General features: G+C 51.9%; 1 protein-coding gene across 1 annotated transcript in view; it reads left to right on the top strand.

Annotated features, from left to right (window-relative positions):
* Gnb1l (G protein subunit beta 1 like) overlaps positions 1-15,582 on the top strand; it is a 73,920-nt gene extending 58,338 nt beyond the window's left edge. Inside the window, exons 7-8 of the mRNA XM_028854178.2 lie at positions 1,283-1,498; positions 15,036-15,582. Coding sequence (XP_028710011.1) covers positions 1,283-1,498; positions 15,036-15,287 — 468 coding nt within the window. The 3' untranslated portion in view covers positions 15,288-15,582. The remainder of the gene's footprint in view (positions 1-1,282; positions 1,499-15,035) is intronic.
* The last annotated feature ends 7,972 nt before the right edge of the window (positions 15,583-23,554 follow it).

Below are 23,554 nucleotides of genomic sequence, written 5' to 3'. Positions count from 1 at the left end.
TAACTCATGCTTTAAAGTAGCTGCCCTACATTGCTGCAGTAATAATTACAGGATAGGTCAGGCTGTAAATCAGGCCCGAGCTAACATCATCGGTACCCACCCTCAGAGAAGGCTCCCTGTCTGAGGCTTGGGCCTCTCCAGCTGAGTCGCACACACCGTTGGGGTTCCTGTGGGCCCTGGCCTGCTCCCATCTCTCAGGCTGTACTCCAAAGAGCAGGAGAAGCAGAGCCAATCTTTGTCTCTAGGTCCCCTCCAGGAGCCACACTCCTTCCTGTTTTGTATGCGTGAACTTGAATTGCCAGCAGGATGCAATCAGTTTAGAAGCCATTTGTAGGGACAGATAGAGGCCCCCTTGGTGGCTCTGGCCTTGGCAAGTTCACCGTACTTGCAGAAAGTCTGGTAATTGTGTCCTTCTTTTCTTGGTATTACCATCCTTCCAGATCCTGGTCTGCAGTGCCCCCCCCCTCCCCGCCAGGCTCATACTGCACCACACCCCAGCCACAGCCTGGGCTGGCTCAGAGAGCCCTGGCCCTCGTGCTGTTCGTTAGCTGTCTGCTGTAGGCCTCCAGCCAGCCTGGGCCTCGGTGCTCAGCCCTGTGCAGTTCCTCTTGGGCCGCTGTGCGGGGCAGGGACTGATGGCATGTCCCTGAGGGTGACTCGGAATCCTGCAGCACTCTTCTTTTGTAGTTGTTTCAGAGGCTAAATAAACGAGCGTCAGCCCAGGGCGCGGAGCCCTCTGACCCTCGCCCTCATCCATCACGACAGTGAGGGCCTCTCACACTGAGCTTCCAAGGGTGGGGGCTTCTGCGGCTACGTTAACAAAGCCCAGAAAGCCCTTCTCACCGAGCTTGAAATTTCCCTGCCCGGGGGTTCTGGAAGATGACTGCTCCCAACAAGGAGTGACTTCAAGTCTTATCTTATGTGGAGGACATGAGGAAGAAGTCTGCGTCCATCCCCAGCTGCCCCAGGGTGCTGGGGGGTGGGGTGGGCAGTGGGTGTCATGTCATCCTTGCTGTGGACAGGATGCAGTATAGGTGGAAATGCATGACTGTGAGTCCTGGGGGCTCAGCTGGACTGGTCTGGACTCCACCTCCAGCTCCTCAGGTCCTGCCAGCCCCATGAGAGGGATGGGGAGGCTGCTAAGATTATAGAAAGCAAAGGAACTGTAATCTGGCTGGGCCAGCCCCACTGTGGGCATGGCTGGAGAGAGATGTTCGCACGGCCCTAACGCTCATTGGAGACAAGACCCTTTGGGAGCCAACAACTGTGCTGTTCCCCACAGGCTGACTCCAGTCCCCGCCCTCTCCTTCTGGCTGGCTATGAGGATGGATCGGTAACCCTGTGGGACATCTCGGAGCGGAAGGTGTGCAGCCGAATCGCCTGCCATGAAGAACCTGTCATGGGCCTTGACTTCGACTCTCAGAAGGCCAAGGGCGTCTCGGGCTCTGCCGGGAAGGTGCTGGCTGTCTGGAGTCTGGACAGCCAACAGTCCCTGCAGGTCAGTGCACAGGCCCGGGCCTCATTTATCCTGCTCTGCACTAACAGTCTGATAGGCCGAAACAATATTTAGGCATGAAGAGGAGCGGCCGCAGTTCCCTAGCTAATTAATCACTCGGAGGCAGTCGGGGAGCAAGGGCCAGTGGGCGTGGGCTCACCATTCACATGGTTTGGGTTTCTCCTGGACCTCGGGTTAACAGCCATCAAGTCTTGTCCATCTAGAAAAAAGGCACGTAATGTCCAGGCAGACCAAACTCCTTTGTGAAAACTCAGAGGAATTTGGTCAGTAAGGAACTGATTAATCAAAGAAAAAAAAAGAAAGAAAGAAAAAGAAAAAAGAAAACTTATGGGCAAGTCCTGCAAAGCCATGGCCCGATGGGATCTGTAAGCTGGTCCTGGGGAGACTGTTGCTCACAGGTCACAGGAAAGCCCGCCAGGCAGTACAATGTCTCGTGGACCATCCCACTTGGAATGGCCCCAGGACTGCCTCTGTCCCCTGGAGTGCAGCATAACGGGCCTAGCTGGCTTGTTCCCGTTTGAGATGGAGGGACTGTGGCAGGGGCTGTGGAATAGATGTCCAGGACTTGGTTTTGTACAGGCCCGGCAAAGACCACAGAGGTGGCCTGGGTACCCTGACCCAGGGTAGGTAAGGAGCCTATTACCAGGAGTCTCAGAAGGCAGACCTGGCCTTGGCCAAACTTTGGGAACGGCCCTGGTGGGAGAGCTGCAGGCCATACAGAGTATCATGTGGCCATAGCCCAGCTCCTGGCCTCCGTGGACCTGGCTGGGGGGCCATGCCAACCCTTCTTTGGGGCATGGTGGTCCAAGTTGCCTCCATCTGATAGGAGGCTTCAGAGGTCATTACTGCAGCCTCACGCTGCCCAGCTCAAGCCTTGTAGCTGAGGGTACTGTTTGCTTTGAACACATCAGGTCCAGGTCTAAGTGACTCATCACAGTTCCTGAAGCATGTGGGTGGGGAAAGTCAGGGCTACGTTGGTGCTGCACAGCACCCAGGGTCCTGAGGGCGTCACTAAACCCAGGGGATAAGTTAGGGCCTTAGCATGAGGCCATTCTGGGAAAGGGGCTGATTGTGGACAGTAGATAGGGGGCCAAGGGAAGCCCTAGATCAGAAGGTGGCTGATGTGGAGTAGAACTGTAAGAGGTGCCCCAAAACGGCATGCCCTGGCTTGGGCACAGTGACTGTGGCCAAGGAGGGGCAGATGCAGGAGTGCCTCCCTAGGAAGCAGAGACAGCACAGGTAACTTGGCCTCCCCACCAGCCACGCCCAGGAGGAGAGGGAAAGTGGACAGGGAGGCCCACCGGGAAGGCAGGCACATATCCACCATCCTGGGGGTCCAGCTGTGCTGGGCACATGGTGGATGGAGAGTAAAACTGTCTGTATGTCCGTCCGTCCGTCCGTCCATCCATCCATCCATCCATGCATCCTTCCCTCTGTCTGAGAGTTTCCTGCTGTGAAGAGAAGGGTGGCCAACCTGCAGACGCGTCCCTAAGCCCTGAGAACCACAGGAGAAAGCATGGTACTCACCCACTGGACCTGTGTACCAGAGTCCTCACCTCACTAGGTGCTGAGCCCAGCAGGCAGGCTTGGGGTCTCCTCATACACCCGCTCCTGCCGCTGGCCTGGTAAAGGGTAGCAGCAGCACCCCGTGGGGGCCAGCATCCATTCCTTTACGGCTTGACTCATCAGCCGGAAGGCAGAGGGCTGAGGCCTAGGCAGCAGCTCCTGTGAGATCTGTGCGCCTCCGACTGGGGCCTCTTGTGCCCTGCACCTGGGAAGAGACCCTTCCAGCCCATGTCTTCTTGGGATCTCCCTCCATGTTTGGGAAACAGCTGCAGGAACTTAAGACTTAATTTATGGGCATGTTCCAGTCCAGAGATGAACTTTTACTCTACTAATGAATCGAAAAGTTAAAGCAGAAGGGGAGCGGGGCGCTGCAGCCTGGAAGTAGTTGGGGTGAGGTGGGCAGGGCCTGGCTCCCCAGCTACATCAAAGGAGGTAGGGAGCCCCCGGCCCCCCGCTGAGCTCGCCTGCCTTCCTGCTCGGGAGGGTGAGAACGGTTCCCGAGTCTGGTGAAGGTCCAGTGCTGTTCAACCCAGAGGCAGGTCCAGTCTTAGAGGCCCCCGAGGTCCTGGTGCTGTAAAGCCCAGGCTTGGGAAAGGAAGCATTTGGTAATTTGCCAAGGCAAGCTATTTGAGGTCATCCTTAACACCTGAGAGCCAGTGAGATGGCCTCCGGTCCACAGCGTCCTTACTGGTGCCATGACAGCAAAACATGGCCGCCTGCCTTGGCCCAAACCCCACGTTGGTTCAGACGTGCTTTCCTCACATCCTCCTTCTAAAACCTCCGAGGAGCCCAAATCAATCTCCCAGCCACTCGGGACACAGATCCCTGGCTGAGGCGCCCGCAGCCTAGCATGGGTAATCAGAACCAGATGGTGCCGCGCCGAGCATTCCTGGCACCTGAGGTCATGAGTTGTAAGAGCCACTGGTGGCCAGAGATCCTTCTGGAGGGTCCTGAGCCCTGGCCGGGGCTGTCGGGGAGGAGCTGCTATGACCACTAGGATGCCTGCAGAGGACAGCCTACTGGAGAGTGCCTGCGGAACCCCAGGGACATTAGCTCACGCCTGCCTCCCTGAGGTGGCTCTGCTCCTGGCCGCCAGGTTTGGGCCTCGAGATCCAGGTGGTACCCAGGCCCTGCTCTTTCCTCCACGTGGAGTAGGGCCCACAGCCTTGAAGCAGGGATTGATTTACAGCCAGTAGTATTTTAGGTCGTTAAGTAATAACAAGACTCCCCTACCCAAGAGAGCCCTGGGCCAGAGCAGCCCAATGTGCTGAGCAGAGTCCCAGCCTTGTGTCCCTCTGCAGCTCTGGTTTGTGCTACAGTCATGGCCTCCCCAAAGCCGCTGGTCATCCATGTGCCCCAAGAGTGCCTGTGCCTCCTGGAGCAGAACATGGTTTGCAGTGGGATCGTGGTACAGTGCATACCGCTGTCTGTACATGAGGAATGTAGGAGCCCAGGGCCCTGCCACTCTCCCTTGCTCCTCAGATCTTCCCGTACTCAGGAGCATGGCCTCCAGGGTGAGTGCTGCTCTTTCTCCAGTTGAGCTTCCTACCAGGCTCCAGTCCTCCAGCTGGGCTGCCTCTACCTCCATGCTATCTATGCCTGTTTCCAGGTGTGGATGAGGTAGAAGCGGACTTACTCCTAACCCAGAGGGCCATGTCAGAGTCAGCAGTTTGGCCCCTCTAACATGAAGAACTCATAGGGAGGCAGGAAAAAGTCAGTGTGAGGACTGCCCTCTGCCCCTCTGCATACCTCTGCCTCTGAGGATCACAGTCAGGGCTCTTTGGACCCCCTCGCCAGGGCACAGAATACTTAGCAGCCAGGATAGGATAAAAGCTGCTCTCGTCTCTCTGGGAATCAGCAGTGTTTAGTTCCTGGGACAAGGAGTTAACGCCAGGAAGTGTCCCTGAAACAGGGCCCTGAGTGGGTTCCAGTGGGGCCCTCTGTGCCCAAAGTCCCCTCGCTACTTTGGCCAAGCCAACATTCCTAGGGAGACAATGATAAACCGGTGTCAGTCCATGCCGGGCGGCGGTGGCGCACGCCTTTAATCCCAGCACTCGAGAGGCAGAGGCAGGCGGATCTCTGTGAGTTCGAGGCCAGCCTGGACTACAGTGTGAATTCCAGGACAGGCTCCAAAGCTACACAGAGAAACCCTGTCTCGAAAAACAAAAACAAACAAACAAACAAAAAAACCAACAACAAAAAACAAACAACAACAAAAAACAGTGTTAATCCAGTCTGCTGCATATGTTCCGGGACCCCAGGCCCCCCCAGAACCGTAGATAGCACTCCGGGCTCAGGAGGAGCAACCGGGTCTGTCTGCAGGCAGGGGTGGGCCCCACATGCGTGCTCAGGCACACCATGCCACAGCCTCGGCCCCCCACTGCCCCAGTGCAGGCTTTGAGTGCAGCCTGTGTGTGCAGCCCAGTGAGGACAGAGGACAATGTGGAGGTGGTGTTGGAGGGTCCACATCAGCAGTCGGGTGCCTTGCACACCGAGGACCCACCTGAGCTCCCGGACAGCTGCGATCTGCGGCCCTTCTAACTGCCTGTGCCCATCTAAGGCTGGGGCTCTGCTGGGTGAGAACATAGAGGGCGGACAGAATATCCAGGCCACAGGAGACAGCAGAGGATGTCAGCAGCTCCGTGAATGGGAGCCCAGCACTGGAAGGGCAGGGAGGGCGTGGCAACAAGAAAGCTGGAGGAGGAGTTGCTGGAGGCACTGGTCGGGACCCGGACTTGTCATACGTGAGCTGGTCACTTTGGATGGAACTGGGCAGTGACAGATTCTCAGTGGGTGAAGTTCCTTCCATGCCCGTGGGGGGTGAACTGGGTTGTGAATGGATGCTGGGTTTTGACAGATGTGTTTGTCGCCTCTCTGACTGACACAGGCTTCCTTCTTTTATTTGTGTGTTCATGCATGTACACACATGTGTGCGTGTGTCTGCATGTTTGTGCAGGTAGAGGTTGACCTCTGGTATCCTCATCAGTCACTCTCCGCTCTATTTTGTTTAAGATTTGTTTTACCTTAAAGTGTGTGATGTGCATGTGAGCAGAAGCCAGAGTGGGTGTGAGATCCCCTCGAGCTGGAGTTGGTTACCGGCAGTTGTGAGCTGCCTGACGTGGGTGAAGAGCAGTGCCTGTTCTTGACTGCTAAGCCGTCCGTCTCTCCAGCCCCAGCCAGTCTCACATTTTTGAGACAGAGTCTCTTACTGAGCCTGGAGCTCACCAGCTCACCTAGACTGGCTGTCAGCAAGCCTCCGGGATCCTGCTGTCTCTACCCCCCAGTGCTGGGGTTACAGGCACTCTCCACTGCTCTAGGTTTTCATGTGGGTGCCGGCAGTGCACACTCGGGTCCCTGTGCTCGCTTAACCAACACTTTTTACCAGCGAAGCCATCTCTGCGGCCCTGGATTTTCCTCTCGACTGTTAATCTAGAAAATGCAATTGTTTTCACACCGTTAGTATCAAAGCAATGAAATAAAGCCCGCCGTGGCAGTGTGCACCTGTGGTCTCAGCTTTCCGGAAGCCAAGGAATTGGACCGTTCCTGCCAGACAGTGAGACTCCCTTTCAAAGAAGACTAGTTCTGAGATAACCCCTGGCAGCACATGCTTTCTTGCTGGCTTGGCTGGGCTGGTTTGGGTCTGCCGTTGACTGGCACCCACGCTTTTACCACGTAGTTCTGCTGGTGGTGTTGAGGGGCTGGGAGCTGCAGAAGAGGTCCCCGCTCTCCTGCTCAGAGGCTAAGTCCAGGCAGGAATTAACCTCTTGATTGCTGTTGTGCTGCAGAGCCAGAGGTCCAGGGTGGGGGACCTGGAGCCTCCTGTTGCTCCACACACTTGGCCTGAGTGGCTTCAGTCTGCATGCTGGGCTTGGGGCGGGAGACATCCTTTTCTAGACTTTTAACTTCAAGTGTGAAGATCTACATATTTGTCTGATGAACATGTTGTAGTTGTTGGTGACTGGTAAGTGAATGTCAGCCATATTCTGTAGTCCCATCCTTGTCTCTTCTTACTGTCCTTGGGCATACTCGGTCACCCGACTTCTGTTGAACATGGCACCTGTCAGCCCTGGAGCTGGTTCCCACACTGCCCCAGGTATCATCGCCCCTCGTTTTTTAGGTGGACCCTGTATTGGTTTGTTCTCTGGCCTCTGAGCTGATTGGAGTGTTTTTTATTGTTCCAAATGTTTGGTTCCCCACCCCACACCCCAGTTATCTTCTAGTTTTCAAATTCTAACTTAATTACGCTGTGGTCAGAGAACAAGGTCTGAATGATTTCAGTTCTTTGAAATGCAGAGGGCTGGTTCAGTTTGCATCAGTGGCGCACATGTGCTTGAGAAGAAAATGTCTGTCTCCAGACACACCGCCGCACACATAGACGCCTGCCTAGGCACACACATGGCCAGGCCCTGAGGTCCAGGAGAGCCTCCCGCTGGCCCTGTCCTGCCCCTCTCCCCTCTTCCCATCGTTCCTTGCTTTATGCATTTGAACGCTAGCTTAAGAACAGCCAATAAAGTAATTATCTTCCTGGTGTTCTTCATCCACCTTCTGGAAAAGAAGTCTGTCCACCGGCTGTTAGTGGGGCTCACACCGAGTTCCCTATGTGGGTTTTAGTTTTCTTAGTCCTGACCTTCAAGATGTAGCTGTGTCTCATGGAGCTATCTTTCGCCCTACTGATGCTTTCTTTTTCTTTTTCATTCTTTCATAAATTTTCTTTTCTTTTAAATTTTTATCTTTTATTATTTTTTTAATCTTTTACTTTATTTGCATTGATGTTGTGCCATGGGTGTCAGATCCCCTGGAACTGGAATTACAGTTGTGAGCTGTCATGTGGGTGCTGGAAATTGAACCTGGGTCTTCTGGAAGAGCAGTCAGTGCTCTTAACCACTAAGCCATCTCTCCAGTCCCTCTTTTAAATTTTTAAAAGATTTTTATTTTATGTCTGTGTCTCTGTCTGTTAACCATGTTGTGCAGTACCAGCAGAGGACAGAGGGGGCGACAGACTCCCTGAAAATGCAGTTACAGATGGCTGTGAACTAACATATGGTGCTGGGAATCAAACCTGGGTCCTCTGGAAGAACAGTGAGTGCTTTTAATGGCTGAGCCATCTCTCCAGCCCCTTACTTTAATTTTTGAGACAGATTCATGCAGCCCACACTGCCCTCAATCTCGCCATGTAGCCTAGATGACTTTGAACTCCTGATCCTGCCCCTAAGTACTGGGATGACATGTGTACCACACCAGCCCAGAATGTCTCATTTTATACCATAGCAGTCCTGGGTTTTTGTTGTTGTTTGAAATGTAGGGTCTCCTCTATATAGTCCTGGCTGTCTTGGAACTTGCTATAGAGTAGACTCAAATTTGCAGAGATCTGCCTGCCAAGTGCTAGAATTAAAGGCATGTGCCACCATGCCTGGCATGCTGGGATGTTCTTGAATGGTAGCCTTCCTCCCATAAACTAAGGCCATGTTTCAGTCCTTTGGTAGGATCTCACGGTGGCCGGCGTGGTGGCCTCTGAGTGTATGTGAGTCGGTTCTGATGCACCTGTGCTCTGGAAGGGCCTCTGTGGGGCCCAGAGTCCTGGATCCCACCTGCAGGGGCTGTTGGCAGGTCAACCCCAGCCTAGGTATCTCCTGAAGTGGATCCCATACAGGTTCCTTAGACATTATGTCTTTGTTTTTTGCTTTGTTTTTCAAGACAGGGTCTCTGTGTAGCCCTGGCTGTCCTGGAACTCCCACTGTAGACCAGGCTGGCCTCGAACTCACAGAGATCTGCCTGCCTCTGCCTCCTGAATACTGGGATTAAAGGCGTGCGCCACCACTGCCCAGTGTGTCTTTGTTTTAGTCTTCAGAGCCATGTACGGTGCCTCATGCCTACAATCTGAGCACTGGAAGTGGAGCCAAGACCATCAGGAGTTCAAAGCCAGTCTTGGCTACATAGTGAGCTCAAGATCTACCATGCCCAGCCTAAATCTTTTTTCATGTGATTTATTCTTTGATCCATGACTTCTTTAGAAGAAATTAGCTAATCTCCAAATACTTGTTGATTTTGTAGGTGTCTTTAATCTAGTTCACCCTGTTGTCAGTCTCAGTGTTTATGAACGCACGGCCTGATTGTGGTCCCGTGTGTGGCATTGTCTGTGAGAGCAGACCTCACACACTAGAGAAGACAAGTGCAGTGCCGATGTTGGGCAATTTTTGTCAGCTTGACATGGGTCATATAAGCCAGTCTGCAGTTCAAGTCCTTACTGATTCGGGCTGCAGTCTGGTTTTCTACCAGTTCCCGAGGAAGGGTCTCGGGACCCTGTTCTCCTGTGCCTAGTCACCCTTCATTTCTGCCACTTTTGTTTCATGGTCTTTGAAGCGTTTCAGATGCTTGCTTCCTCCGTGCAAATGGCCCATTCTTCCTGAGGTTATATGTAGGGGTGTGTGTGTGTCTGTGTGTGTCTGTGTCTGTGTCTGTGTGTGTGTCTGTGTGTCCGTGTGTGTGTTGTATGTAAGTATGCCAGAGCAGGGGAGGGGGAAGGAGAGAGGGAGAGAACACTTGGGGTGGAACCCAGGACTTCCCAGGTGCTAGGCAAGCCCTGCTCCTGACCTGTACCCAGCCTGGAGTGCCTCATGGTGCTCTTTGTCTTGAGTCGGCCTGAGCTGATACTGAACAGCAGCCTCTGCTTTCTTAGCTCTGCTCTTTGGCAGTACATCTTTTCCACGCTTCTGCCTTCAGCATGTCTTTATGTGTGTTTGAAACATTACCTTTATGGATAACATGTTATTTCATGTCCTTTTTTGGGGGGAGAGGGGCAAGAGCTCACCGTGTAGCTCTGGCTTGCCTGGAATGCTGGCCTTGAACTCACAGAGCTCTGCCTGCCCCGGCCCCCTTCATGATGGGATTAAAGGTGTGCACCATCACACCAAGCTGTGTGTTGCTTTGTTTAATGCTGCCCGACAATCACTGGTTTCTAACTGGGGCCTTTGGTGCATTTGTACTTAGTGTTCTGGTCGGGAATGGGGTTGGGTCTGCACTCTTAGTATTCACAGTCCTCAGGCTGCCCCGTCTTTAACCCTCTGCTGCTCGTCTCTGTTTCTCCACGCTGATCCAGTACCTCTGCGCCTGTGTTCTCAGACAAGCGCCGTGAGTCTGTCGCTGCTGTCACCTGGGCTTCTGCTACACCCATCTTACATTAATTTTGCTTTAAACAGTTTTTTTAAACTTTGAAACACAGTATTTTCTTAATTTATATTTTAGTTTTTGTTTCTGTGTTGCGTGAGTGTATTCCATGTACGCTAGCGCCAGCGGAGCCCAGAAGGCGGCACTGGATCCCCTGGAGCTGGAGTCACAGCTGACTGTGAGCCACCAGGTGGGTGCTCAGGAGCAGCCGGTGCGCTCTTCCTGCTAAGCATCCCTGCCCCGCCACAGACATCACACGTCCACACACGCACTCACATACAGAGTGTCTGATATTCATCAGCAGCTGCCACCTCTGGCACTTTCCTGTAGGCCCAGGTCCTATCCAGAGTTCAATCCCTTTATCTGGAAGAAGACATTTTTTATTTATTTTGTGTGCTTGTGTACTGTGCGTGTGCACTGTGAACATGCAGAAGTCAGAGGACAGCTGGACAGCTTGCAAGAGTAGGTTTTCTCCTACCTGTGGGTCCCAAGGATCATAGGCTTGGTAGCGAGCACCTTTGCCCTCTGAACCAGCTCAGTGGCCCAGTTCACTTTCTTATAAAAAAATTTCTGCTCTGTTATTAGCCCTGTCCTGTCCATTTTATTCTAATTGATATTTTTAGTTCTATATTTTTATTCTTTTTATAATTTTTACTCTGTACTAATAATTACTATCTGCTTAATTCATATAATTTTATAATTTTCTTGACTTATTTTTCTTTAGTTTTTGTGTGTGTAGTGCACATGTGTTTGTGTATCCTTGTGCACATGTGTATGGACACGTGTGTTCATATGTGAGCATGCACATGTGTTTGCAGCCCTAAAGTTGACATTGAGTGTCCTCCTTGATAATTCTCCACTATTGCTGAACCCAGAGCTCCCCAGTTCTAGCTAGACTAGCTAGCCAGCTGGCCCCAAATCCTCTGTCTCTGCCTCCCAGATACTGGGATTGCAGGTAAACTGCTCCACCTTCCCACTGGACGCCCTGCCTTCCTGGGTTTTCCATGGGTCCCAAAGATTCACACTCAGGTGGTCACACTTGGCACCATCTGCACGGCCCTTTCATAGACATCTTTCTTTGATATGTTCAGTACCTGCACCATTTGGGGGGTCAGTTTCTACTGACGGGATTTTCCCTTGATTATGGAACATGTAGTCCTGCCTTTCTGTGTACTGCCAGTGGGGTAGACATTGTAAATTCGTGTGTTGAAGACACTGGATTCTGTTACTTTGTGCCGATGCTCACTTGCCTCTTCTCTGGTGTTTAGTGACTGGCTGGTCACATTGGACTTGTGTGGGCGTGGCTTCATGCTGTGTTGGGGCAGGTTTGTGGAAAAGCCATCTCAGCCGCCTTCATTGTGGTGGCATTGAAGCCCCAGCCCCTTAGACTCCGCCAGGCCTGGCTTCTCACTTTGTTAGATATCTAGAGAAGGCCGCACTCCTAGGTTGGATCATTATTTCTGATGTGAGGCCTGGCGGCTCAGCCTGTCTTTAGCTCTCACTGTTGACCTCTCACCTGCTGTGATGACATACAGAGCCTAGACCTCAAACAAGGTCTTCTAGGGGACACACATCTAGTCCTCGGTCCCCAGAACATCACGTCTCCCTTCATTCCACCACCTCAACCCCACAGACCTCAGCCTTCGAGCTGCCCCAGATTTTTATTTGTCTCCTCAACTTAATGTGACTATTATATTCTAGCTAGATTTTGTCCCCAGGCAGAGAATGCCAGGGCCCCACCCTGCCTGCTGTCCAGGACCTGTCAACAATTACCTTGTGTGTTTTGTTCCCCTTCATGATTGTTTCCAACAAGATGACTAGTTAGGCATTGGGCACTTTATGAAAGATGAGCCTGTTTGCTGGATGCAGTCACAACTCCTGAGTGTGAACTGTGCCTTTGATCAGTGTTAGGTACCAAGTCTTATCTTACTGATTGCCTTGAGTTTGGAACCCAAGTGATGCCCAGCTTCTCTCACTGGTGTCTGTCTTATCTGATGCTTGGCCCTTTGAAGTCCTTCTGTACATAGCTCAGATTTGATTTAACTTTGGATGGAATTTAATCTTTAAAGTCAGAGAATATTTATACTTTTATTGCTTTGTATTATCATATACAGATATGCAAAGCAAATACCAGAAAACCAAGGCATCTCTTCTCAGGTGGAAGAGGAGAAGAGATGTGCCGAGTTGCCATCATTTATGGTGGGGGTCAGATCATCTCAGATGTGAGGTCAAACAGTGAGCAAGTCCTGAGCAGCACCCCGTCTTTCTCATCACCGCCCATGCTTCTGTTAGTTACATAACTGGTTCTCCTAGCCATAATCCCCATGTCTTGGACCTAATCCTGTAGGTGAGTAGATGAGTGCTGTCTGCCAGACCGTTCACTGTAGTCCTCTAGCCATCTCCTGCAAGACTGGAGTTAATCTTCTTGTTCTTCCAGAAGGACTTACGGGAGCAATATTCTTTCAGCTCTTACATGTTCAAAAATGTTTGTCTACTGTTTTCACAGTTGAGTGACAGTTTGGCTGGATATAAAACTCTTGGGCCATGTTCCCCTCTGCCTGTAAGAGCACTGCCCCGCCCTCTGCTGGCACACATGTAGCCCTGGAACTTCCTGGTGACAGCTTCTACTGTGCTTTGCCATGTGATTTTTTGCCTGGTTATTGGAAGGTCTCTCTTTACTCTTAGCCCTAATAATTTTAGAGTGTATCTTACTATTGAGTGCTCTTCTGCTGCCCTCCATGTTTTCTCTGGTCCATTGTAACTGCTTTGTTCTCACTTGGTTTATTTTCTGATCTTCCTGCCCTCCTGAACCCCATCCTACCTCATTCAAGGTCTCCACTGGTGCTCATTCCCTTTATCATCCTTTTCGGCCTCATCCTGAGCCCTGCCAAGTCCCACAGTGACTGTTTTAAGAATAGCCTACTTCATCGGGCTGTGTTTTGTTAATTTGTAGTCAGTTGCTCTGTGACCATTTCTGCTCACTCCCATGGGTACCGTCACTCATTTTTCCTTGTGTCTCCTTCCTTCCTTCCATTTTAAAGCAAAATCTCACTATGTAGACCAGCCTGGCTTCAGACTCACAGAGACCACCTGTCCCTCTTCCTCCAGAGAGCTAGGATTAAAGGCACGGGCCACCGTGCCCAGCCTCCTTGTCATCTTTGTGGAGATGAATCGTTGTCTACAAAGGGAGATGTGTTCCTGCAAGAAGGCACTGAAGACAAAGAGACTAACAGAAAGCTTGTGGCTCAGAGGCAGGCCACTCACAGGAACAGAGCTGGCCTTCAGAGTGCAGGCGAGGCCTGTGTAACAAGAGGGCTGCCTTCATTACTATAGCAAAGAACCTGAGGCAGGCGAGGCCTGTGTAACAAGAGGGCTGTCTTCATTACTGTAGCAAAGAACCCGAGGCAGGCCAGGCCTGTGTAACAAGAGGGCTGCCTTCATTACTATAGCAAAGAACCTGAGGCAGGCGAGGCCTGTGTAACAAGAGGGCTGCCTTCGTTACTGTAGCAAAGAACCTAGGCTAGGCCTGTGTAACAAGAGGGCTGCCTTCGTTACTGTAGCAAAGAACCCGAGGCAGGCTAACTTATAAAGGAATTTTTTATTTGACTTGATGTTCCGGGTTTAAAGTCTGGGTGGCCGCATTGGTCTTGCGTTTGGCAGGGCGCAGTGATGAACGGCGCTGCGGAGGGTATACAGAGGAACAGACCGCACTGACAGCCGAGCCTGAGAAACGGGGTCCATAGCCAGTGAGGAGCACATCTGGATTCCTTCCTCCTCCTCCAGTGCTGTTTCCCTCCCCTGCACCTAACTCCATTTTCTATTACCAAATGCCTGAGACTGCCAAGCCTGGGCAGTGTCTAAGGAACAGAGGCTTAGGGCCAGAGAGATGGCTCCGTGGTCAAGAGTACTAGCTGTTCTTGCAGAGGACCCAAGTTCAATTCTTAGTACCATATGGCGGCTCTCTGTAGCTCCTGTCCTAGGGGCTCCGATGCCCTCTTCTGGCCTCTGGGGGCCCTACACACACATAGTACACAGATTATATGTGCAGGCAAAACACTCAAATACATAAAATAAAAATAAAATTGTTATTTAAAAATAAGTTTATTTGGCTGGTGATGCTGAAGTCCAGGCAGCTGGAAAGCCTGTGTCTGCTGAGTTCCAGTCACAACATGGGGACTATCCCGAGACAAGACAGAACAGGTCTCCTCCTCCTCCGAGAGAGTCTCTAATAGGCCTCGTCATCTCACATATCCCACTTCCCTGCCAAATACCCTACCTCAGAAAGCACTAATAGGTGAGTTTGAGAATTGGGTTTCTGACTGTGACTTCTTGAGGGACACAGTCAAGCCACCCCGTCCACTCTGCCACTCCCTTCTCTGGGCAGTCCAAGAACCCCTTCCCTGCTTCGGGCTCTCATCTGACTCAGTGTTACTATTGATGGAATTGGCATCACCCATATTCCACAAACGTCAGTGGAGGTCCCTCCAGGAGAAATGTTGACTGTGCTAGCTCCTCCACACTGAGAACCCAGGAGCTGGCCTCCCAGGTTCCTCCAGGGCTAGAGTTGTCCAAGCAGCCTGCAGAGGAGCACAGCATAGCCCTGTGGCCTTGTATGTGCTTAGGGAGGCCCCTGCTGAGACCGTGGGGTTGAGGGAGAGGCCAGATGGACAAGAATGTGGAGCTGTCACAGCCTATGGCAGAGTAGAGCCAGGGAACGGATATTTGTGGCCAAGGACTGCAGCAGACCCAAGGGCAGCCTAATTCTTCTTCTTTCCCTGCCCACTGACAGGTGAACAAGACTCAGGAACTCACCAATCCTGGCATTGCCGAAGTCACCATCCGGCCAGACCACAAGATCTTAGCCACGGCAGGCTGGGACCATCGCATCCGTGTGTTTCACTGGAGGACAATGAAGCCTCTGGCTGTTCTGGCCTTCCACAGCGCCTCTGTGTACTGCGTGGCCTTCGCCACCGATGGCTTGCTTGCTGCGGGGTCCAAGGACCAGCGTATCAGCATCTGGTCACTCTACCCCCGCCCGTGACTTGGCTGTCGGACACTGCCGTCTTACTCCAGTCCTGACCTGGCCCTGTGGGAAGTCCGCAGGGGCCTCTGAGGACGGCAGATGGTGGCCAGAGGTCTGTGGCAGCCACTTTCTTCATAAGGCTCTGTGTTCCTTTTGTGACCTGTCATTCAGATGACAGCACCTGATGATAGACACCTGGCCCTGAAGCTTGGTAAGAGGCATAGCTTGGACCTGGTAGGATGGCCAGCCTGAACATGTGACAATAAATTTCCCATTGCCGACCTGAAGGCTCAAGGTGGGAACTGTCCATGGAGATATCCCTGTGTTCTCCCTAGAGTCAGAGCGGTCAGATCCCAAGGGCCATCATCAGTCTTCCTTTAAGCAGGGAGTTCTAGGTGCAGGTACTCAGGGCTTGGCCTTGGGAGGCTGTCAACCCCACAGTGCCTTGTTGTCCCAGAAATGTTCAGGAACTCCTGACATCCAGGGCCAGGATGAGGAAAGGATGAAACTGAGCTCCCTAAAGGGAGGCGGGAGTGGGTTGATGGGGTGACCACGTGGCCAGGGAAGGAGGTACTGTGGATTGCAGCACAAGCCAGACAGAAGGCCAAGAAAGGAGGCGCCAGCCTCTGAAGGGAGAAGGTAAAGGGGAGAGCCCAGAAACCAGCTGAGACAGGCCACAAGCCAGAGCCCTCGGCAGTACCCAGGGCACAAGCACAGCCATAAGGAACATGGAGTGAGAAGGCCTTACTTAGGAGTGAGCGCCCAAAGCCTCTCTGAGCATGTGGCCGACGGGTGAGCAGCCTCTGAGGTGGGGTCGACAGGTGGGGTTGTAGACTGCAGAGGTGAGGGAGCAGCCAAGGAGTGGGGACCGTGGGCCTTCTTTAGAAGAATCCTGTACCCTGAAGAGCTGGAGCACCCCAGTCCTGCCCTGCCAGGCTCCGCTGACCTTAAGAGTCCCAACGCCACTCTGGGGCTCTGGTCTGTGACCAGACTCTACACATAGCCTGCTGAGGCCAAATATGTCTGCCGCAGCCTGATGATGTCTCCAAGCCTGATGTCCCCAAGCTGGGGGCACATGTGGAGGACAGCGAAGGAGTGTGTGGTCCGGGTCAGACATATGCAGCAGAAACTATGGTCTGGTGCACAGCTCCAGGGCCAGAGAAGGCTCAGTCCAGAGGTGTCCGTGATGGGAAGCGAAGAAGCCCGGTTGGAAGAGGAAATGGTTGGGAGATGGGAACGTGACCTTCTTCAGGAGGGTTGGGAGGACGTTCCTTTCGCCCCACACTGAGGGAGGCAGTTGCCAGGGAGCCCAGCATCTTCAGAGGGCTTCATGGTTGCTTCTCTCTGTATGCCTGTGAAAGGTGTGGCTCCAACTGAAGCCATGAGATGTTACCACAGCAACTGCAGCCCCAGCTTGGAATTTCTAAATGCAGTGGGGATCTAAGCTGCCAATGTATAAAAGGTGGCACTTATTCACCAAGGACAGGCGGGAATGCTTCCTGCAATAGGCTATGAATTGGGAGCCGCCCTCAGCAGAATCTGACCAGCAGAGGTCTGTGACAGGGCTGACTGCCCTGGAGTCCCAGAGACAGGGCGGCCAACCTGATCCACATAGGCGGAAGCGTGTAGATCTAGTGAGCAATCTGACCCTGGTCACCAAAGCAGCCCTCGACCACAGGCACAGGCCTCTTCACTCTTTGAAGAAAGTCCCTGCTAGAGTACCAGCAAGACACACTGCTCATCCCTCTCCCAGACTCCCCCCGGGGACCTGACACCTGTCCCAAGTGTCCTGTTTGTGTTACCCTGTTTAAGCTCTGATACCAAGTCCCTAAATATTAGGCCCTGTAGCTTTGAGTGTCTGAAGTTTGGACAAGGCCCCCAAGTTTCTCAAGGTAAAGGGTGGGGTGCCTTGGCCTCCCCCTACCCTCTTCCAGAGTTTCTAAGGGAGGAGAGAAGGAGGGAGGAAGACAGACACATGAAAGGGAGAGGGGGAGATGTCAGAGCTTCCCGTGTGTCTCGGGCAGGGAGGAGCAGGAGCATCCTCTTACAGTCCCAGTGTGAACTGTCCCCATCAGCCCGTGTGTCTGAACGCTTGGTCCCCAGGTGGTGGCGCCAGTTGGGAAGGTTGTGGACCTTTAGGAGGGAGAGACTCTGCAAGAAGTGGGTCCCTGGGGTGGGCCTCGAGTTCCTCCCCACTGCCCTTCCTGACTAGTGCAGTGTGACCTCCCACTTCACCACGTGGATTGTGTGCCCTCAAACCATCAGCCAGGTAAACCCTTCCTCCCTTGAGGTGCGTCTGTGAAGGTATTCCATCTCAGTGATGCAACTTACACAGCCGCTCTCCATCCCCAGGGAGCCCACGGCAGGGGTGGAGAGTCAGTCACAGCTATCCATGTTGTGGGATAATCCTTTGGTACACTGTGAAAATGTGTCTCTGCCTAAGGCGCCTTCTGAATGGTTTGACGAAGAGCTGAATGGCCAATAGCTAGGCAGGAGAGGATAGGCGGGATTTCCGGGGAGAGAGGGGAACTAGGGAAGAATCTGAGGCTTGCGGGATTAAGCCAGCAAGCCTCAGTATGGAGCAGTAACGAGCCACATGGCAGAACATAGATTAACATAAATGGGTTAATATAAGTTATAAGAGCTAGTTGGGAACAAGCCTAAGATAAGGCCAGACTTTCATAATATTAAGTCTCTGTGCCTTCATTTGGGGACTGGCGGTACAAAGGAAGTCTGACCGCTTTGTAGGGCACAGGCTGGTGCTTCAGTGGCCCCTTAAGAGCAGTTGCAGCGGAGCCTGAACTTGAATCCCAGCACCCAGGAGACAGAGGCAGGTGGATCTCTGAGGCCAGGCCAGCTTGGGCTATGAAGAAAGACCTGGTCGAAGAATGTGTATGTGTGTGTTTGGGGGGGGAGGGTTGTAGGAAAATTGGGGAGCCCATCTATGAGTGGGAAAGATAGCCCAGTTCCTGTCACGCCCAGACTGTGCTGTGATACCCCAGCAGCACTGTGCAGCGCTGTCCTTTCCCCAGCGCCTTTGGAGATGACCTCCCAGCCTGTGTGGGCCCCTGGGGCTGCCTCAGGAAGCCTAGCTCTGGAAGCCTCATCTCACACCTCTGCCGAACCCTCCCCGCCCCTTCCTGTCACACACCTGAAGGTGGCAGCCAGTGGGCAGCTGTCATGGGTTTCCTGGGACCCTGCTGTCCATGGCCTGGTGGTTAGACAGCTGCTTCCTCCACATGGGACCGTCCTCGCCTGCCTCGAGGAAGGAGGCTCACAGGAAGCAGTGTCGGTTCCTGGGGAGAGAACAGTTTTGCTGCCTGCAGGCTGGGCAGGGAGCTGCAGGCATGCAGCTTTCGTGAGAGATCCCCGGCGCTGGCTTGGGTCATCTCAGCTGCCTTTGCGCCACCTACGCTTCTGCAGGTAAACTCCAGTGACGTCATCGGTTCACTGGGCAGACTCGGGTGAGACGTCTTCCTTTCCTGTCTGTGTCCAGTGTGGGGTGGATAGATGTCTCCCCAGGAAAAGGCATACCACAGAGGGAGTGGGATGGGGAAGAACCCCAGCACCCATCTGTACGTGGGATGCTCTGGGTCCCCCTGTACTCAGTACGTGGTCTGCATGATGGGGGCCGTGTAGATCCAACCCTGGGGTTTCTTTCCCAAGCCCAAATGCCTATCCTGGAAACTTGCTGTTTTCTTTCTTGTTTCCTTTGGGGGTCATTTTAAATTGCACCGTCCACATTGGCTGAGCCATGAGGCCTCCGTGAAGGTTGTCCCTGGGTCTGGGCAAACAGCGGCTTCCTGCCGGCTGCAGCAAAGGAGTCCCAGACCAGAACTGCGGCCCAGGAGCAGCAGCGGAGGTTCCATGCCTGCACTGTGCTGTTCTCAGAACGAGCCAGGGCTCCTGGAGGCAGAGGCAGAGCCCCCGGCCAGCTGGCCAGTCACCTGAGAGGCAGACGCCACTCACCTGCCACTTATCTGCCCACATCCTTTTCCGTCACGGGAGACCACTCACAGCCATGGAAAACGAGTGCCGGAAATAGTGGCAGCATTTCTTGTGCTCAGTGCTGGTTCCGGGTTGGTGTATCCCGTCATAACATCCTTTCCATCTGGTTTTTCTATGTAGCCAAGGCTGCCCTAGAACTCTGTCCCTCTATTTCTGCCTCCTAAGTATGAGATTACCCGTCTGCCTCCATACCCAACTTTCCTGTTGGGTGTCTCTCTGAGTCAGGAGCACAGGCATGAAATAGTTATTCTTAGCATTTCAAGGGGGGCAGTCAGGTGATGGAAGGATGGTTCCTGATCCTAGCAGATGCTGTGGCTGACGAGCAGGGCTCTGAACTCCAGAGGAGCTGCCCCAAGTCCTGCCCCACATTCCCTCTGTCTGGCAAATAGGGTAGCCTCAAGAATTCCTGCTTGGTAACTTCGGTAGCTCGGTCTAAGGTTTGTTTGCTGCTGTAGTCTGTGAGCTCTGGCAGAGATGCCTAGCAGCTTCACTGCTGCTGCTGACCCGGTAGACTCACAGGGACTCAAGCCCTGGCGTCGTGGTGTAGCCACCTGAATAGAGGTGTGAGGCCCGCGAGTAGTCAGCACCTGCCTAGTGCTGTGCTGCTAGCTCGGCCCCTCTGGGACAAGTGACCCTGGGAGCACTTGTCTTCTGCTCCCTGGTTAACTTAGTGAGCTGGCTAGTTGGGGGTTTTGTTTTGTTTTGTTTGTCAACTTGACACAGCTAGGGGCATTTGGGAAGAATTCCTAAATTGAGAAAACACCTGTATATGGCAAGTTTGCCTGGCACTTTCTTGATTAATGACTGACTCGGGTGGTGCCAACTCTGGGCAGGTGGTCCTGAGTTGTACAAAGAAGCAGGCTGAGCAAGCCATGGGGAGCAAGCCAGTAAACAGCGTTCCTCCATGGCCTCTGCTTCAGTTGCTGCCTCCAGGTTCCTGCCTTGACTTCCTGTCCTGACTTCCCCTGGTGATGGACTGTGACCTGAGAGTTGTAAGATCAAATAAACTCTTTCCTCCCCAAGATGCATTTGGTCATGGTGTTTTATCCAAGCAATGGACGCTCTTAACTAAGACAACAGGGATCAGAGTGAGTCTGCAGCTCAGACCTCTGGGAGGAAGCTAAACAGACTGCATCTGGATTTAGTGCTGGACACTGAGGGGTCAGAGGCTGTGAAGCCGTCCAAGGAGGGGCTCCCAGCACAGCATGCAGAGAAGCCACCTGCCGCCTGGGCTGGCTGTGCTGACATGCAGCGCATCGCTCTGAACTGCAGGGAGTGAGAGGTGTTCGCTGAAGTGCTTCCCACCTGTGTCTGCCAAGAAGCCACAGAATTCCCTCTGCACAAAAGGACTGTTTGCACAAAGGGAAAATATCCCTTCGGGGCTCGTTAGAAACGCTTGATTCTCAACTAGGTGTAACTTCATGCGGAACCCCGACGTGGCAGACAGCAAGCTGGCATCAATGACGCCATTAAAGCTGACCTTGCTGCATGCCTGTGTCTCGTGCAGACAAGGTGCAGAACCACCAACCCTAGCAGCTCTGGGAAAGGCATGTTACTGCAGGGTCTGCAGGCCCGCCTCTGCTGTGAGGCCCCCACCCTCACCCCCACTCCCACCCCCAACCCCCATAGTTGCCCAAGGACTCTGGGCGTCTCAGGTAGCTTGGTACATGAGCCCTCCTAACACTTTGTTGGCTCTCTGGAGTCAGCAAGCTATTCTCTGGCCTTGAGCGAGGCCCAGGAACCAGACAGGAAGGCAGTGTCTGGACAGGATGGATAGATGGGAAGGGTGGGGAGTTTACCTGGTAGAGCCTGAAGGGACTCTACAGGGAAGACTCCTCAGCTCTGCTCAGGGAACATGTAACACTATGGACCATGAGGGACAGGGTGTGGCTAACAGTATCAAGCCAGGGTTGGTAGCAGGCGCTCATTTCCATGGAGGCAGACGCTTATTTCCATGGAAGCTCACACCATTGGGAAGTGAAGGCAGGAAGAGCACAAGTTTGAAGCCAGCCTGGGCTGTGCAGCAAGATAACCATGTCACAAAAAAATGAAATAAGAGTAAATAAAATTAGAAACGAGACAGCTATGGTGGCCCACACCTTTAATCCTAGCACCTGAGAGACAAGTGGACCTGTGTGGAGGCAACCATGTCTACATAGTGAGTTTCAGGCCAGCCAGGGGTACATAGTAAGACCCTGTCCCCCAAAAAATAAAATGAAAAAATGGTATCTAAATGGGTGCTTCAGCAGGAGAAAGCTATCTCAAAAAAACCAAAAGAATAAAATAAGCAGGGTGCTTTCATGGTCCACCCCTGCCAGGGAGGGGGCCTAGGAGAAGCAGCATGCCTGCTCTCTGCTGCCCGAGGCACGGCCCACAGCTGCCCCCCCACAGCTGCCCCCATAGCTGTGCTCAATGCGCTGCCCTGCCCATGCACTGCCCACAGCTGTCCCCAGTGCACGGCCCAGTGCTGTGGAACAATCCTTTTCCACACTGTGAATATGAATTTCATCGGTTAATAAAAAAGCTGACAGGCTGGTAGCTGGGCAGGAAGTTAGGTACAATATCCAAACTCAGAATGATGGGAAGGAGGGTAGAGTCAGGAGGGAGGCCAGCCAGCCACTGAACAAGCAGGATGTGTAAAAAATAAGGGAGGTAGCAAGCCACAAACCACATGGCAAAACATAAATAGAAATAGGGGTCAATTTAACTGTAAGAGTTAGCTAGTAACAAGCCTGAGCTATTGGCCGAGCATTTATAATTTATATTCACTCTGAGTCAGTTATTTGGGACTAGACAGTCGAGACAGGAAACATCCATTTACATGTGGCATTTCAACATGTGGCCGAAATTTCCACATAAAACCTGACAAAGCTTAAAAATGGATTCTAGTCACACAAGAACAGAGTCAAGCATGGCTTCCTGGTAGCTGCCTTTTTTCCAGTGGGCTCTGTCCGCTGGCCATGAGCAGAGGCATGACTCTTTTAAGAAATGGCTTCCTGGCTTGGTACTAGCAGCAAAACCAGGCAGCTCTTTTAAGAGGCTCAACCACCAAACACTTTTATTTGGTGTTTATGAACAGCCAGAAGCATGCTGCTCTGTGGCAACATGCATCTAGAAACTTCCCAGAGTTGGGACGGTAAACAAGACTCTCAGAGCTGGCAGTAAATGTGCCTCCACCATGACTCTCAGGGAACCGAGGGGGAGGAGCCAGAGCCAGCATGCCATGATCTAAGTTACACAGCAGTTTTTTTGCTCATGAAGACAAAAGGTTACAGATGTACAGTAAGGACAGATTCAGACAAAAAGAGCCTCTAAATGTGTCACAGTGTGTTTAAAAACATGTGTTGGCTTGGGAGAAAATAGGAAAAGCGTAGAGAAAGTCCTTTAAAAAGGAATAGAGTAATAAAAAATAAGCCACATAAAGATGGAAAATACAGAGTCTGGATACTGTATGTTATTGTGTTGTTTTTAATTTTTTGACTGCTAATGAACAGATGATAACTGCTGAGAGACATTTGATTATGAAAGCTGCTAGATTAAACCAACCTATATATTTTTAAAATATCTTGACTTCAAAATTTAAGTCAAAAGATATGTTACTTTGGGAAAGAAGTTCTGCTTTTATTTACACAGGAAATGAGAGGCTGTGGATTTGTTCTGGTTAAGAAAAATCAGGTTTGATCAAGGAAGACCCCTGGAAAATCTCCAGTGGGAATGGATGGCCCAGATGATCCAACATTTCAGAGTGTCACTGTTGCAATTTCCTCTGAGTTCTGCATCCAGAACAGCTTCAGAGTTACTGGCTGAGATGATCCAGCCTCACAGAATATTCCAGTCAAGATTTGACCATAATCCTAAAATTTCTCAGGGTTCCCCAAAGATTACCAGCACTCCCAATGAACAGGAAATGGTCTAGAGAACTATGCCACATTCCAAAAAAATAAATTATGAATGTTTGTCATCATTGAGGAGGGTTAGTTACAAGTTGTTATGGATAATGGTCAGGAAAAAAGCTAAACAAAGAAAACTAGAGTCAGGGATCTTGTTCTAAAAACAAAAGGAAGAATATAGAAATGATAGGATACTGAATCTACTTTAATCTGAAAAACAACTATTAATCTTAAATATTTTATGTTAGTATGGATTTTGGTCTATTGATTCAAATTTAATTTTATACTATATGCATATTTCTGCTCTTGTTTAAGGTATTGTGTTTTTGCAGCTCATTTAAAAATATAACATATAATTAAGAAATACATATTAATAGTCATTTATAG

The sequence above is a fragment of the Peromyscus leucopus genome, chromosome 12, assembly GCF_004664715.2.
Source record: "Peromyscus leucopus breed LL Stock chromosome 12, UCI_PerLeu_2.1, whole genome shotgun sequence".
Classification (NCBI taxonomy): Eukaryota; Metazoa; Chordata; class Mammalia; order Rodentia; family Cricetidae; genus Peromyscus; species Peromyscus leucopus.
Note: the sequence above shows the minus strand (reverse complement) of the source record. Positions and strands in the feature narration are given on the sequence as shown.